Raw genomic sequence first — 17,848 nt, 5'->3', positions numbered from 1 at the left:
GAGAGTAGCCAGAATTTACTGAAGGTCTGAAAAATCAAAGTATTCTGACTCCAATACTCTCTTTTAGTATATCATGTTGTCCTCTCAAAACCAACACCCATCAACTTTCAGAGGTTAATATTAATCAGTCTTTATCACTTCAAACTGTTAATTTAAAAAAAAAAGGGAGAGCAGGAAGCAATCAATGACTGGTTTGTCTAATTTTGCCATACTTTCCTTAAGGTAGTCTGTTTAGTATTTTTGCCAAGGAGGAGGGAGTAAAGATACTTTTTACTAGAGTATTTTCTAGAATCAGTTATCGATTGCAAGATATACTTTTAAGAAAGAAAGATGCTGCCAATTACACTATGATGCAATCCTTTATCACTTAAAATTTTTATACTTCATGAAAGAATTCTTGTATATGTAATTAGATATGATTTTTTGTCATGTTATTTTCATATTTTTCAAAAAAATGTTATTTTCATATTTCAAATATAAGTGAAATAAATTGGTTAAGATATTTTTAAAACTTCACATTTGGAGTCTAACCCTCTAAAATGTCTAAGTTTTTCCTCACAGTATCTCCCAGTGTGCCATTAAGAGTTGCTGATGCAATATTTCTTAAAAGAATCCTTGTAAGAACAGAAAGTCATTGATGCTGGGCTCTTAAGCTGATTCTACAATTATGTAGAGCTAGTTTACTTTTTCTCCTGTTTTAGGAATCCAAAACTTTGTTGATAATGTGAAATGCTATGTCAGGGATTTTGGAGTTAGATTTCCTGTCTTATATAATTCAACAGGGAGCAGAAATGCTTTTAAGACAATAGGGCTGTCCTTCCCTACCATTTACTGTGAGATACTTGGAAAGTTATATAACCTTTTTGTGCCTCAGTTACCACATCTGTAAATAAGAAGTAATAATAGTGCCAACCACATAAAGTTGTGAGTGCCTGGCATGCAGAAAGTAGGTATTTAGTAAATGTGAGCAGGTACTATTTTAGAATTAAGCTTCAAAAAATTTTAAAAGTGAGATTAAATAAATATGATTAAAATGAATGCATATATATTTTATTTTCATTTTTATTCTCTTTTCTTCATAGGCAGTTAAAAGAAGAAAATAACAACGGAAAAGAAAAATTAAGGATCATGGCAGTGAAAAATTCACAAGTCATGGCACAACTAACTGAATCTAGACAAAGTATTTTGAAGCTAGAGAGTGAGTTAGAGAACAAAGATGAAATACTTAGAGACAAATCTTCTTTAATGAATGAAAACCGAGAATTAAAGTTCCGTGTTGCAGCACAGAATGAGCGACTAGATTTATGTCAACAAGAAATTGAAAGTTCAAGGGTAGAACTAAGAAGTTTGGAAAAGATTATATCCCAGTTGCCAGTAAGTATGTGTGATTACGTAATGGAAAAGAAGAATTTTACTAAAGTGTTTTAGAAAAGACTATCATTTTGTGGTTGCTTTATTAGCTTCTAATTTTTTTTTTCCTCTATACTTCTAGTCATGAATTTCTCTTTTGTCTCATCTCTATTTTTTTCCTGCACTTACCATTCTACACTTTTTCCCAGTTTCTCAGATGCCATATATAAGAATGGCACAGAATTTTTTTTAAACAGCTTTATTGAAGTATCATTTACATACCATAAAAGTTGCCTGTTTTAAGTGTACTAATCTATGATTTTTAGTAAATTTACAAGTTTTGTAACAATCACCACAATCCAGCTTTGAAACATGTCTATCATCCCCAAAAGGTATTTTGGACCCATTTATAATTAGTCCCTGTACTCACTTCTACCCCTAGGAAGACACTAATAGTTTTTGCATCTATAGATTTGTCTTTTCTGGACATTTCACATAAATGAACTTGTATAATATGTGCTCTTTTGCATCTGGTCTTTTGCATTCTTAATGTTTTTGAGAGTCATTCATGTTGTGATATCAGTATTTCATTTCTTTTTATTGCTAAATAGTATTTCATTATATAGATATGTTATATTTTATTTATCCATTCACTGGCTGATGGACATTTGGATTGTTTCCACTTTGGGATATTATGAATAATGCTGCTATGAACGTTTGCATACAAGTCTTTGGACATGTTTTCATTTCTCTTGGGTAGATACCTAGGAGTAGAATTGTTGGGTCTTATGGTGAATTTATTCCAAACTATTTTCCAAAATGTCTACACTATTTTACGTTCTCACCAGCAATGTATGAGGGTTGCTCTTTCTCTGTTTCCTTGCCAACACTTGTTCTTGTCTGTCTTTTTTATTATAACCGTCTTAGTGGGTGTGAAGTGGTATCACATTGTGGTTTTTCTTTTTTTTTTTTTTTTTTTGATGGAGTCTCACTCTGTTGCCCAGGCTGGAGTGCAGCGGCATGATCTCAGCTCACTGCAACCTCCAGCTGCCAGGTTCAAGCAATTCTCCTGCCTCAGCCTCCCGAGTAGCTGGGACTACAGGCACAAGGGACGGGGTTTCACCACATTGGTCAAACTGGTCTCGAACTCCTGACCTCATGATCCACCCACCTCGGCCTCCCAAAGTGCTGGGATTATGGGCGTGAGCCACCATGCCTGGCCCTAATTTACATTTTTTTAAATGGCTCATGATGAGCAACTTTTCATGTACTTATTAGAATGGCATAGAACTTAAATTTTTTTTTTTTTTTTTTTTTTTTTTTTTTTTTTTGTGATGGAGTCTCGCTGTGTCGCCAGGCTGGAGTGCAGTGGTGCAATCTCGGCATATTGCAACCTCTGCCTCCCGGATTCAAGTGATTCTCCTGTCTCATCCTCCCGAGTAGCTCAAACTATAGCGCGCACCACCATGCCCAGCTAATTTTTGTATTTTTATTAGAGACGGGGTTACACCATGTTGGCCAGGATGGTCTCGATCTTTTGACCTCGTGATCCCCCTGCCTTGGCCTCCCAAAGTGCTGGGATTACGGGCGTGAGCCACCATGCCCAGCCTTTTTTTTTTTTTTGAAACAAGGTTTCACTCTTGTTGCCCAGGCTGGAGTGCAATGGCGAGATCTTGGCTCACCACAACCTCAGCCTCCTGGGTTCAAGCGATTCTCCTGCCTCAGCCTCCCAAGTAGCTGGGATTACAGGCATGTGCCACCATGCCCAGCTAATTTTGTATTTTTAGTAGAGACAGGGTTTCTCCACGTTTGTCAGGCTGGTCTCGAACTCCCAACCTCAGGTGATCTGCCTGCTTTGGCCTCCCAAAGTGCTGGGATTACAGGTGTGAGCCACCACGCCTGGCCTAAAATGTTTTTATAATAATGGTCTACCACCTTTTCTCTTTGATTATATTTGTGACCATATATATAAATGAGATTAAAAATAAGGTAAGTAAACCTATTCAGGAATTTGTAATCAATAGGTGTAAAATGAAGGAAAGATCAGGGGAAATTGTCGGTAAATATATTATGGTTGGTTTCACATATGAATGTATGGTAGACTAGATGGTAGACTTACCAATGTTAAACTATTATGAACTGTGGAATTATGAACCAAAAAAATCTCAGAAATCATCTGATTCAGTATTATTTTATTGGTGAAGAAACCTAGACCTAAGAAAGTAAATAACTTGCCCAACTGGTAAGTAGTAGAATTTAAACTAGAACATAAGATCTTAGCTCCTCTGATATCTGCTTTCCCAAGATGCTGTTTATTTGCTTGGATTTTTAATATACTGTTTGCTTTTGAAATTAGAAAGTAATCATATACAGATAACAATTTTAAATTGGCATTCTCATTTGTGTATCAAGAATTATTTCATATATGGTCAGGCACAGTGGCTCATGCTTGTAATCCCAGCATTTTGGCAGGCCAAGGCGAGAGGAACTCTTGAAGCAAGAGTTCAAGACCAGGGCAATACAGTGAGACCCTGTCTCTACAAAAATACAAAAATTAGCTGGGCATGGTGGCGCATGCCTGTAGTCCTAGCTACTCGAGAAGCTGAGGTAGGAGGATTGCTTGAGTGCAAGAGTTCGAGGCTGTGGTGAGATCTATGATCATAAGCTCCAGTCTGGGTGACAGAGTGAGACCCTGTCTCTAAAAAAAGAATCATTTGAGATATGATTCCGAATGTGGTAATGTATGCTTGATCGTTTGTTTCTCGTAGTGCTAAGAATGATAGGTTTAGAAAATGTGATTTTTTTTCTACTTCTAGGAGGTGTGATTTGGTTATAGTTTGAAGGTAGAAGTCATTAACTGTTTACCTTGCTCTTTTTATAACTGTCTTTTAAAATTCTGTATTATCCAAACATACAGAAAGATGCATATGCTAGTTTAGCACCATATTTGTAAAATTTGGGACACATATTGTCTTATCAACTCTATGTTTTTTTTAGAATAAAATTTTACAGGTAAACTTCTTTGTGTACCTTGTCAGATCCCAATTATCTTCCTCCCTCCTCAGAAATGGCAATTATTCTGAAATTCATGTGTATCCTTCTCATCCATGTTTTAAATATTGTCACATATAGATGCATCTAGAAATATATATATGTTGCTTAGTGTTTTTATGAAAATACTGTTTGCCACTATAATTTGTTTTTCACTCAATATTGTTATGAGATATATCCATACTGATTTATGTGACTCAGGTTTATTTCTTTTAACTACTATAGTTTTCCAATTATCTTAATATTTCTTAATGTGTTTACATATTCTCCTATTGATGGACATCAAGTTGTTTCCATTAAATTCATACAGTTTTTAAAATTCGAAGTTCTGAATAAAAAAGCAACTGCATCCCATTTACATAAGTTTACATATGTTTGTTTTTAAACTTGCAGTTAAAAAGAGAATTATTTGGCTTTAAATCATATCTTTCTAAATACCAGATGAGTAGCTTCTCAAACAAGGAAGACCGTTGCATTGGCTGCTGTGAGGCAAATAAATTGGTGATTTCGGAATTGAGGTACAATTTTCAGATTCTGCAGTTATAGCAAATAGAATGTTTTTTATTGGTAATTAAGACCCTTAATTGGCTGGGCATGCTGGCTCATGCCTGTAATCCCAACACTTTGGGAGGCCGAGGCAGGCAGATCACGAGGTCAGGAGTTCGAGACCAGCCTGACCAACATGGTGAGACCTCGTCTCTACTAAAAATACAAAAATTAGCCAGGCATGATGGTGGCATGCACCTGTAATCCCCGCTACTTGGGAGGCTGAGGCAGGAGAATCACTTGAACCCGGGAGGTGGAGGTTGCAGTGAGCCGAGATAGTGCCACTGCACTCCAGCCTGAGCAACAGAGATTCCATTTAAAAAAAAAAAAAAAAAAAAGACCCTTAATTGAGGAATTTAAAATATATACAGAAAAGCTCAGAGAATATTATAACAGGTATCTGTGATTCCACAACTAAGAACTGAATCTTCTTAACCAGGATTGATTCTCCTTAAAATTTGTGGTATTTGTTTTAAATCTGTTTTTCTAAATAAAAATAAAACATTACAGGATGAATAATGCCGTTTGATCCTTATGGCTAGTCCCATTTTTCCCCTAAGTATCCACCATCATGAATTGGATATATATTTTTCTGTTCATTTTTGTATGTTTACACACGTGCACAAATATAAATGTACTGTATACTGTGTGCAATTTTGCTTTTTCACTCAGCAGTATTTTAAAAATTCATTCATATTGAGATAGAGTAGATTAACAAATGGATTTGTGCAGTTACTTTTAATAGCTGTATAGGATTCTTTCCTATAACAATGTCATAATTTATTTGTTCCTTTATAGGTATCTTGTTTCTATTTTCTATTACAAACAGTGCTACAAAGGACATCCTTATACATGTTTTCTTATACATATATATGAGAGTTTCTGTAGTATATATTCCTAAAAGTGAAATTGCTGGGTCATAGAGTGTGTACATTTTCAATTTTACTAAATACCATCAAGTTTGTAAAGTGGCTGAACCAATTTATAATCCTACAGTGGTATATAGGAGTTTTCATATCCTGCCTAAAGAGTTGACTAATATTAGAATTCTAATTTTTTTAATCAACTTGAAAGGTGAAAAATAGTACAGTATGAGATTTTTTTAATAGAATCTTTCTAATTTTTCACTTCTTTTCTTTTGTGCCAGAATTAAGCTTGCAATAAAAGAGGCGGAAATTCAAAAGCTTCAGGCAAACCTGACTGCAAATCAGTTATCTCAGAGTCTTATTACTTGTAATGACAGCCAAGAAAGTGGCAAATTAAGTAGTTTAGAAACAGAACCTGTAAAGCTAGGTGGTCATCAAGTAGGTAAGTATATTGAGTTATTTTAATAAATTTTATTCAGAGTTTTGGATGATAGTTTTTTTTTAAAAACTTTTATTTAAAATTTTTTTTAATTTAACTTAAGTTCAGGGATACATGTGCAGATTTGTTACATAGGTAAGCTTGTGTCATGGAGGTTTGTTTTACAGATTATTTCATCACTCAGGTAGTAAGCCTAGTACCCTTTAATTATTTTTCCTGATCCACTGCCTCCTTCCACCCTCCACCCCCGATAGACCCCAGTGTGTGTTGTTCCCCTCTATGTTTCCATGTGTTCTCAGATGATAGTTTTTAAAGAACAAATTTATCAACTGTTTTGTTTCTATTATCAAACATACTTGATAATCTGTTACTAGTTGTGGTGTGATAAGACAGCAAAAGTTACTTCAGAATTATTAGACTTTGTATCATTCTTTAATGAAGTAAAATTGATATCCAATAAGACAGTGGTCCCCAACCTTTTTGGTACCAGGGACTGGTTTTGTGGAAGACATTTTTTCCATGGACCAGGGGCGGGTTCAGGGTTGGTTTCAGGATGATTCAAACGCATGACATTTATTGTGCACTTTATTTATATTATTATTACATTGATGATGAAATAATTATACAACTCATCGTAATGTAGAATCAGTGGGAGCCCTGACCTTGTTTTCCTGCAACTAGAAGGTTCCATCTGGGGGTTATGGGAGACAGTGACAGATCATCAGGCATTAGATTCTCATAAGGAGTGAGCAGTTTAGATCCTGCGCATGTGCAGTTCATAATAGGATTTGTGTTGGTATGGGAATCTAATGCTGCAGCTAATCTGACAGGAGGTAGAGCTCCAGCAATAATGCGAGCGATTGGGAGTGGGTGTAACTACAGATGAAGCTTTGCTCATTCGCCTGCCACTCACCTCCTACTACGTGGCCCGGTTCCTAATGGGCCATGGACTGGTACCAGTCCATGGCCCAGGGGTTGGGGACCCCTGCAATTAAGATGCATCCATTTTAATATACAGTTTGATACGTTTTGTCAGGCGTTTGTGTTTTAATGTTTAACTCTTGTTACCATCACCACAGTCAAGACATATGACATCTCCACCAGGATCCTTTGTACTTTTTCCCAGTTAACTTTTAGGCTTAATTTTCTCTCTCTCTCTTTTTTTTTTTTTAACAAAAAAACCCACAGAACTTTTCTTAAAGTTTAGATTATTGATTTTAGACCTCTTTTCTTTTCTCATCTAAGTATTTAAGGATAGAAACTTCCCTTTAAGCGGTGCTTTGGGCATATTCCACTACTTTTTTTAATGTGTTGTATTTTCATTTTCATACAGTTCAAAATAGTTATCTCTTGTGATTTCCTCTTTGACTTATAGGCTGTATGTGTTTTATTTCCAAATATTTGGAGGTTTTTCCAGATATTTTTGTGTCATTCATGATGATCAGAGAACATACTCTATAGGACTTCATTTTTAAGAGTGTTTTGAGATTTGCTTTACTGGCCAGCATATGATCTATCTTGGTGAATGTTCCAAGTTGGGAATACTAGTAATTAGAGGTGGTAATAAATATAATGTGTTATAGATTCTCTTACATCAAGAACAGAGCCAATAAAAGGTAGATAGCCTAGAAAGTGAAATATTATGGATGTAAAGAATTTATGAGAAATGGCTACTTATGCAAATCTTGAAGGCAAAGTGTATCTTTTCTTGTTTCCACATCTGTGTGTGTTCTCATGTAATCATCTACATTATGCTTTTTAAAAGCACTCCTGAAGGCTTACTTACCTTGGAGTGGGAGATGTGTATGTTTATAGTGGAGAAGGGGCATGGTCAAGTAACTACCTCTGATAACCCTCAGTAATTTTTTTGAGACAGGATCTTGCCATGTTGCCCAGGATGGTCTTGAATTCCTGGGCTCAAGTGATCCTCACACCTCAGCCTGTTGAATGCTCAGATAACAGGTGCCACTGTGCCTGGCTACCCTCAGTAATATTTTTTTAAAGCATCACTGAATTCTCATTAGCTAGTTTGGAGAGAAAGACGATGGGGTCAGGAAGGATTCACTCTTTGGAGCTTTTGAACCTGTTTCTATGTGCAGTACATAAAAATGTTCTTAATGATCTCAAATTGTCCAAATAAATTTTATGATTACCTTCAGTTTAAGGAAACAGGGCAACTTAAAAAAATTTTTTTACAAGGATTTCTATTTAAAAATGGAATTTAAAAGGTGGAGAAGGATTCTTACATTTCTGGTACAAAGAAATAGTCTTAGCTACCTAGAAAAATGAGTGATTCAGAACTTTTTTCCTCTTTGTTACGTATTTAATTTAGAGAGCACATTACTTATTCCTTGATTTCCTTAATGAATGTCTCATTCTCTGTCCCTTTTAGTACTCTTTAGATCAGAAACTAAACTTTGTTTATGACTAAATCTTTCAACTATTTAAGTAGGTTTTTATTCTTCAAGTCCTATTCAGAACAATTTTCCTTTTATGTTTATTAGCAGAAAGCGTAAAAGATCAAAATCAACTTACTATGAACAAGCAATATGAAAAAGAGAGGCAAAGACTTGTTACTGGAATAGAAGAACTACGTACTAAGCTGATACAAATAGAAGCTGAAAATTCTGATTTGAGGGTTAACATGGCTCACAGAACTAGTCAGTTTCAGCTGATTCAAGAGGAGCTGCTAGAGAAAGCTTCAAACTCCAGCAAACTGGAAAGTGAAGTAAGCTTGGAATTAGCTTGGTATATATGTTAATTTTTGAACTAGAACAAAAGGTATTATTTTAGGGTTTTATAAAAATTATATGTTTACATCCAGATTTAAAGTGTTTAAAAAATGGTACCACATAAGTTATAAATTGTTTTAAAATTATATTTGGAAACCTTTGTATTTTAACTTATTAAAAGTTAAAGTTATTAAAAGTAGGAAAAACTCTGTAGTGGGTAAAAGGTCTCAAATTTGGTGGAAATAATATTGCATTGCAGCCTATTATTTCTTCCATAGTATAAGTTAATATGGTTAATATACATTTATAAGTAAAGACTTTGGATTACGCTGTTGGAAGAAAAGGAGTGATAATAAAGGATTTCAAATTTTAGCAAACCCCAGACCACCTAGGAAGCCTGTTTAATATGCATATTTCTGGGTACTGTTCCAGCAATTTCTGATTCAGTATATACGGGCACAAGAGTCTGCTTTTTTCTTTTCTTTTTCTTTTTTTTTTTTTCCTTAGAGACAGGGTCTTGCTCTGTTGCCCAGTCTGGAGTGCAGTGGTGTGATCATAGCTCACTGTAACTTTGAACTTCTAGGCTCAAGCCATTCTCCTGCCTCAGTCTTCCAAGTATTTGAGACTGCAGGCATGTGTCACTATGTCCAGCTAATTTTTTTTATTTTTTATTTGTAGAGACAGTCGCTGTGTTGCCCAGGCTGGTCTCGAACTCCTGGTCTCAGGTGATCCTCACCTCAGTATCCCAAAATGCTGGGATTACAGGTGTGAGCCACCACACCTAGCTGGAATCTGTATTTTTATTTTTTGTGTATTTCTGCTGTTTTAAAGAGTCTGTATTTTTAAACAACTGCATGTAAACCTGAAACAACTATGCAAGGAATTAACATTCTGAAAAGGGGATAATGAGTGTTTTGTGAATATCTTGTCTTCATTTTCACTGAGGACAGGATAAGGGTGCCTCATTAGGTAATTGTGGACCAGGACCACATGTGTGTATCTTATACTCAATCTTCAAACCAGAGGCTGCAGTCATCTATAGGTACACTTTTTCAATATCTGCTTTCTCAGCTTAAAGTCGATAGCCAAGGCTGAGGAAAAGAACTATAAGATAGGAACATATGTTAATAATGAAGATGGAGATTTAGACAGTTTATAATTATAGCTACCAGTTTACTTAGGAAATTGCCAAATACTGGGATTAATATGTTTTTTAAATTACAAAAATAGCACAGTCTTGTTAGTATAAAAGGGGAAAAAGAAGAAAATGAACCACTGATAATTCTACCACTAGAAATAACTGCTGATAACATTTTATTGTACTTATTTCAGTCTTTAACAGCTACTTAAAAATAGATGAGGGTATTGTCCTTTTTGGATATAGGGGTCTGAATTAAATGACTTATGTTTTACATAGATAGAAGAAGTGATCCTTTGTTTTCACTATTTGTTTTTCTTCTAAATTGTCACTTTTTTAAAAAATACTTATAATTATGTGGGTTAAAAAGTTATTCACTTTGCATTCTAAATGTTTATAACTGTAAGTTTGCCCAATTTACCTAGACACAATGTATTTGAACTTTGAAAAGAGGAGCAGGTGTTTGATCTTAGAATGCAAAATCATTACCTTTAAAAAATAATTTTACATTTATTTCAATGTGTTTTCAGATGACAAAGAAATGTTCTCAACTTTTAACTCTTGAGAAACAGCTGGAAGAAAAGATAGTTGCTTATTCCTCTATTGCTGCAAAAAATGCAGAACTAGAACAGGAGCTTATGGTAAAACTTATCTTTGTTGCTACAAATTTACTGTGATTTTTAGGCACTTAATTTGTGACAGCACATTTGTTTTAGCATCATTATTATAAAATATATAGGAAAGTATAAATTCTACAAAACTCTTCTGATCATTTCTTGTTTATATTTTTAAGTTAATAGGCTTATATGGCAAGTTATCCAAGTTTTCTCTTTTTTTTTGAGACAGAGTCTCACTCTGTCGCCCAGGCTGGAGTGCAGTGGCGCGATCTCGGCTCACTGCAAGCTCTGCCTCCTGGGTTCACGCCATTCTCCTGCCTCAGCCTCCCGAGTAGCTGGGACTATAGGCGCCTGCCACCACGCCCGGCTAATTTTTTTTGTATTTTTAGTAGAGACGGGTTTCACCATGTTAGCCAGGATGGTCTCGATCTCCTGACCTGGTGATCCGCCCGCCTCAGCCTTCCAAAGTGTTGGGATTACAGGCGTGATAGGATTGAAGATAATGGTAGTTCTTTGATATGCTTCTTGATATTTAAAATAGTTTAATCTTCTCATCTTGATAAAGTATTTTTAACCATTTTGTTAAAGTTTGAAGTATAAACTACTGTGATTCTTTAAAGAATGGAGTATGACATATTTAATGGTTGACTAATGTACTTTTATGTAAAACTGCTGTGGTTCAGGCTGCAGTGCAGTGGCACAATCATGGCTCACTACAGCCGTGGCCTCCCAGGCTTCCCCCTGAGCGTCCCCAGAAGCTGTGACCACAGGCGCATGCCACCACACCTACTTAGCTAATTTTTTGTATTTTTCATAGAGACAGGGTCTTGCCGTGTTTTCCAGGCTGGTCTTGAACTCCTGGATTCAAGCGATCTGCCTGCCTTGGCCTCCCAAATCAATTATACTCCTTTAAAGTGTTTTGTGTTTCTAGGAAAAGAATGAAAAGATAAGGAGTCTAGAAACCAATATTAATACAGAGCATGAGAAAATTTGTTTAGCCTTTGAAAAAGCAAAGAAAATTCACTTGGAACAGCATAAAGAAATGGAAAAGCAGATTGAAAGAGTAAGTAATACATATTTAGAATATGGTGCTGAAAAGAAACTTAAACATTACTAGCCCCAGCATTTTTTATTTTGTAGATGAGGACACAAAGATACACAAAAGTTGGTGGCAAGAGCTGTAATTAGAATCCCAATCTTTCTGAATAATTTTTCAGTGCTTTAACAGAATATAGTATGCCTTCTGTTTCAGCTGTAATCATTATTTTTGACATTATTAAAGTAAGAGTAATTCTGTAGACTCCATTTCCCTAAAAATATCAGTTGCTTGAAGACTGATTGAGAGGAAAAAGCAGAATAATAGAAGCACTCTTGACCTTGGGTTAAAAGTAGAAAAGAAAATGTGAGACCAAAAATGCAAGACACAGTAAAAAAAATAGATACAGTAGTCCCTGCTTATCCATGGGAGAGACATTCCAAGACCTTCAGTGGATGCCTGAAACCACAGATAGTACTGAACCTTATATATTTTTTCCTATACATACATACCTATTATGAAGTTTAAGTTTTAAATTAGACACAGTAAGAGATTAGCAACAATTCTAATAAAATCGAACAATTATAACAAAATACTGTCATAAAAGTTATGTGAAAACTTGTTCTCATAAAAGTGTGTACTCTCTCTTATGCCCTAGTGCCTCCTTTGCACTTTTTTTTTTTTTTTGAGACAGAGTCTTGCTCTGTCGGCCAGGCTGGACTGCAATGGCGTGATCTCAGCTCACTTCAGTCTCCGCCTCCTGGGTTCAAGTGATTCTGCTGCTCAGCCTGCTGAGTAGCTGGGATTACAGGTGCGCGCCACCAAGCCTGGCTAATTTTTGTATTTTTAGTAGAGACGGGGTTTCACCATGTTGGTCAGGCTGATGTCAAACTCCTGACCTTGTGATCCGCCTGGCTCAGCCTCCCAGTGTGCTAGGACTACAGGCGTGAGCCACTGCACCCAGCCTCCTTTGCACTTTTATGAATGTAGGTTCTGTGAGGCATCTTCTTTGAGAACAGCCTAGTTTCGCTGCAATTGAAGACTTACTTTGGATGGTATCTTTTCTCCTTAGTCAGCTTCTTCATCTCTGCTGGAAATGTGACAGCAGCTGCTTCATCAGCAGACACAGCTTCTCCAGTAATTTTAATATTTTTCAGTCTAAACCTATTCTTGAATCTGTGTAATCATCCCTTATTTGCAGTAAATGACTTGGTGTCACTTGTTTCAGGGGATCCTTGCTGAAGTCTTAATATATACTCAATATTTTCTGGTGCAACACATTGCACTCAGTTGGAACATGTTTTCTGTTAATGCCTTCCACCTACAAATTTAATGCCTTTTCTATTTTAACTAAGCATTTATGCATTGTGGGTGTAACTTTTGTAGTTTGAGGTACAACTGCCATACTTGCATGAATTTATTTTTCTTCACAATTTCATGGATAGATTTGTTCTTTATTGTAGATCTTAGCAACCTCAGCATGCAATTTTTTTTCTTTCCTTATTAAGTCAAGAACCTTCACCTTTTCACTTAAAGGAAGCATGCTATGTCTTCTCTTTGACATATCCAAATTGGATCTGCATCCAGATAGTATCACTACTCTTTTGCTTTGGGGCCATAATTAAGTAAAATAAGAGTTCCTTGAACACAAGCACTATGATACCATGGCAGTTGATCTGATAATCAAGATGGCTACTAAGTGACTAATGAGCAGGTAGCTTATACAGCATGGAAAATGGATCATCTTGTCCAGAGCTGGACATAGTGGGACGTAATGAGATTTCATCACACTACTCAGAACTGCAATTCAAAACGTATGAATTGTTTATTCGTGGAATTTTCCATTTAGTATTTTCAGACCAGGGTTGACTGCAGGTAACTGAACTGTGGAAAGTGAAACCACGAATACCACGGGGCTGCTGTAATTTAGATGAGCTTAACAGAAGTATGGAGCAGACAAGAGGAAAAAGACAGTGAACTTGAATGTAGATTAATAGATATTATTCAGTCTGAGCAATAGAGAAAACATTTTTTTTCCAAGGAAAGAAAGATGTATAAAAATATTGAACAAAACCTCAGGGATATATGGGGAAGGACCTATCGGAATATCTGATATTCTTGTCTTCAGAGTCAAAGGAGAGAATGAGATTAGTGCAGGAAAATATTTGAAGGAATAATGTCTGAAAACTTCACAAATTTGATGAAGTAAATAAATTTACAAATTTAAAAAAATCAAAGAGAACTACTTCTAGACACATCAAAATCCTTGCCAAAAACTAAAACAAAAAACTTTGAAAGCACCCAGAGATAAATGACACTGCATATAAGGGAACAAATGTTAAAATTACTGCAGACTTCTCATCAAAACCTATGGACATAAGAAGATGGAACAACATTTTTTAAAGGCTGAAAGAGAAAAAAACTGTCGATCTATTTTATATCCAACAAAAATACTCTCTAGGAATGAAGGTAAAATAAAGACATTCTTAGATGAAGGACAGCATAGAGAATTTATCACCAGCAGACTTGTTCTAAAAGAGATGCTAAAGAAAGTTCTTTATGGAAAAAAAATACCTGAGAGAAACTTGGGACCTCAGGAATAAAGGAAGAACAACAAAAACAGTAAATATTTGGTAAATATAGGATTTTTATAATACCTATGGCAGTTGAAAGAAATTACACTATTTACTGATGAGGTGTGTTGATATAATACATGTGACAACTACAGTGTAAACGGGGAGGGGTGAAGGGTCCTATATTCTTAGTTTCTACATTTTGCCTTTTTTTCTTCAGCCGTTAAGTTCAGGGGTACACATACAGGAGGTGCAGGTTTGTTACATAGGTAAACGTGTGCCATGGTTGTTTGCTGCACAGATCATCCCATCACTTAGGTATTGAGCCCAGCATCCATTAGCTATTCTTCCTGATGCTCCCTCTCTCCCATCCCACCCCCCTATAGGCCTCAGTATGTGTCGTTCCTCCCCATGTGTTCGTGTGTTCTCATCATTCAGCTCCCACTTATAAGTGAGAACATGCAGTATTTGGTTTTCTGTTCCTGTGTTAGTTTGCTGAGGATAATGGCTTGCAACTCCATCCGTGTCCCTGTAAAGGAAATGATCTCGTTCCTTTTTATGGCTGCATAGTATTCCATAGTACGTATGTACCACATTTTCTTTATCCAGTCTATCACTGATGGGCATTTAGGCTGATTCCATGTCTTTTCTATTGTGAATAGTGCTGCAATGAACATACACATGCATGTATTTTTATAATAGAATGATTTACATTCCTTTGAGTATATACCCAGTAATGGGATTCTTGGGTCAAATTGTATTTCTGCCTCTAGGTCTTTGAGGAAATGCCACACTGCCTTCCACAATGGTTGAACTAATTTACACTCCCACCAGCAATGTAAAAGTGTTCCTTTTCTCCACACCCTCTCCAGCATCTGTTTGTTTTTTGACTTTTTAATGATCGCCATTCTGACTGGCATGAGATGGTATCTCATTGTGGTTTCGATTTGCATTTCTTGAGTGATCAGCAATGTTGAGCTTTTTTTTTTTTTTGTATGTTTGTTGTCTACATGTATGTCTTCTTTTGAGAAGTGTCTGTTCATGCAAGTGATTTTATTTCTTCCTTAAAAAGAGAGAAGCTGAAGACAATTTGGCAAAATACAAAAATCTATCTAATTTCAATTATAGTTTCACATGTATTTAATATTTAAAATGTTTCAAAATTTTAAAATATTTAATATGAAAATTCTGTTTTCATGTTTAGCTTGAAGCTCAACTAGAGAAAAAGGACCAACAATTTAAAGAACAAGAAAAGACTATGTCCATGTTGCAACAAGATATAATATGCAAACAACATCATCTTGAATCACTAGATAGACTCTTGGCGGAAAGCAAAGGGGTAAAATCATCCTTATAAAAGTGCTATTTAGAAGTTGACTAATTTTTTTTTTTTTTTTTTTTTGAGACCGAGTCTCGCCCTGTCGCCCAGGCTGGAGTGCACTGGCGCAATCTCGGCTCACTGCAAGCTCCGCCTCCCGGGTTCACGCCATTCTCCTGCCTCGACGGGGTTTCACCTTGGTCTCGATCTCCTGACCTTGTGATCCGCCCGCCTCAGCCTCCCAAAGTGCTGGGATTACAAGCGTGAGCCACCGTGCCCGGCCGACTAATATTTTATGTCTCTATAACTTGCCTTTAAATCTAATCAAATCAGTTAACAGCCTGTTACTAATGCTAAAATGTTTATTTGCATACTTATACTTTTCTTACTGTTTTTAGGAAATGAAAAAGGAAAATATGAAGAAAGATGAAGCTTTAAAAGCATTACAGAACCAAGTATCTGAAGAAACAATGAAGGCTAGTATGCTAATACTTTAATTTATTTTTCTTTCTTTCCTTTTTTTTTAACAGACAGAATCTGTCTCATTTGCCTAGGCTGGAGTGCAGTGGCATGATGATAACTCACTGCAACCTTGAACTCCTGAGCTCAAGTAATCCTCCCACATCAGCCTCCTGAGTAGCTAGGACAAGCGTGCTCCAACATGCCTGGCTAATTATTTTTTTCTATTTAGAGACATTCTTGTGACTTGTTTACTTTTCTCTATAAATTGTAAACATTGTATAGATAAAAGGCAATTCAGAGCTGACGATTTGACCTGACTCAGTGAACTTAGTTCCTTTAAATGTATTTTCTTTAGTGCGAATTATGATCTTAATTATTTGATAGTTAATCATCTAGTTTGTAGGTTATCTAGCCTCTTTTTGTCTTAAAACAGTTTTTATAACCCTAAAAATTGTTTTAAATTTTAGCTGTAATTGCTACTTATTAGTGTTACCAAAAAAAAAAAAATTACCAGAGGAAGTGGAGGAAGAGAAAACTAAAAGTGATTCAATTTTGCTTGTTTTTGTCAGTTGGCTTGTAAGATTAATTGAGATAAAGCCAGAATTTCTAGCTAAAATATGGCTTTCTGGCTAGTATATCTTCATGGTTAAAAGCATGGGCTTTGTTGTTAAATTGGGTTTCAGTGTGGCTTCAAGTGCTTACCCACTCGCTGTAACCTTAGCCAGGTTGTTTAACTCTTTGAACTTTAATTTCTTCATCCACAAAATAGGAATGACAATACCCTAGAAGAGCATTAGTGTGAGAATTAAATGAAACAGGGTATATAAAGTGCTTAGCACATACTGAGTTGCCCAAAGTTTTGTAACTAACTGCTATATATTTAGTATTTTCTCTTTTGCATTTTTAATGTTAAACATAGGTCCAAATATGCTATGACGTTTATTCTGTCATATGTAGCTTAAATATAAAAGATTTGTTTTAAAGATACGATGTTATTTTTTGCCTATTCTGTTTTTAATTCATTTTGTGACTGCGTATGCCCGTGTAGACATATGTTTATTCATAACTATTCCTGTAGTATTCACCAAAACTCTTAACATTTAATGCAATGTCAGTTCATTTCCCTGTGTAAGAATAGCCCCAAATTTCATTAATATTAAAAAATGATTACTGTACAGAGATTGTAGGCATGAAATACTTTTATTAGATAAAACTCATGTAGCCACTTAACTCCTGGTTTTCATTAAACTACCTAACATAACTTGGCAGTCATCTGGTAAGGAATTTCCGTGTGTTAATAGCTAGATATGAGATGGAAAAGAAATCAGCAGAAGAATGAATTATGATGTTGGATTTTATTCCTTTAACATCTTTAGCAGGTTTGCTGTTTGGGGAAAAATCAAAATGAGTAAGAAATATAGAAGCCAAATTCCTATGATTTAAGCTATATTGACTGATTCTACACATAAGTTATTTATAGCAGTAAAATAGAAGCCTGAAGTCTACTTCTCTCCTCCTGATTATGTCATTACTACCTTCCTTTCATGACTTTTGTTCATGTCTCTCAATATGCCTCAACTTGTTCTCTGCAAAAAAGCAATATGAATTTTTTTATCTATAGGAAAGTTATAAGGATCAGTTTAAAGTTGTATCACTTAAGCTAAAAGGTTGATAAAATTCTGAACTGGTAACAAGAAATCAGTAAATTAAACCAGTTGTT

General features: G+C 35.6%; 1 protein-coding gene across 8 annotated transcripts in view; it reads left to right on the top strand.

The window, feature by feature from the left end:
- Positions 1–17,848, top strand: part of CCDC18 (coiled-coil domain containing 18) — a 100,443-nt gene that overhangs the window by 25,584 nt on the left and 57,011 nt on the right. For 6 of the 8 annotated variants that reach the window (XM_032155340.2, XM_058439569.1, XM_032155339.2 and 3 more), the window contains 8 exons: positions 1,083–1,374; positions 4,795–4,919; positions 6,095–6,255; positions 8,757–8,980; positions 10,653–10,763; positions 11,671–11,802; positions 15,553–15,687; positions 16,065–16,142. In XM_032155340.2, the coding sequence (XP_032011231.1) occupies positions 1,083–1,374; positions 4,795–4,919; positions 6,095–6,255; positions 8,757–8,980; positions 10,653–10,763; positions 11,671–11,802; positions 15,553–15,687; positions 16,065–16,142 (1,258 nt within the window). The remainder of the gene's footprint in view (positions 1–1,082; positions 1,375–4,794; positions 4,920–6,094; positions 6,256–8,756; positions 8,981–10,652; positions 10,764–11,670; positions 11,803–15,552; positions 15,688–16,064; positions 16,143–17,848) is intronic. The other 2 variants (XM_032155336.2, XM_032155337.2) reach the window with 2 other exon arrangements.

Source organism: Hylobates moloch, unplaced genomic scaffold (assembly GCF_009828535.3).
Source record: "Hylobates moloch isolate HMO894 unplaced genomic scaffold, HMol_V3 SCAFFOLD_5, whole genome shotgun sequence".
NCBI classification, from domain to species: domain Eukaryota; kingdom Metazoa; phylum Chordata; class Mammalia; order Primates; family Hylobatidae; genus Hylobates; species Hylobates moloch.
This window is presented reverse-complemented; position numbering and strand designations above follow the sequence as displayed.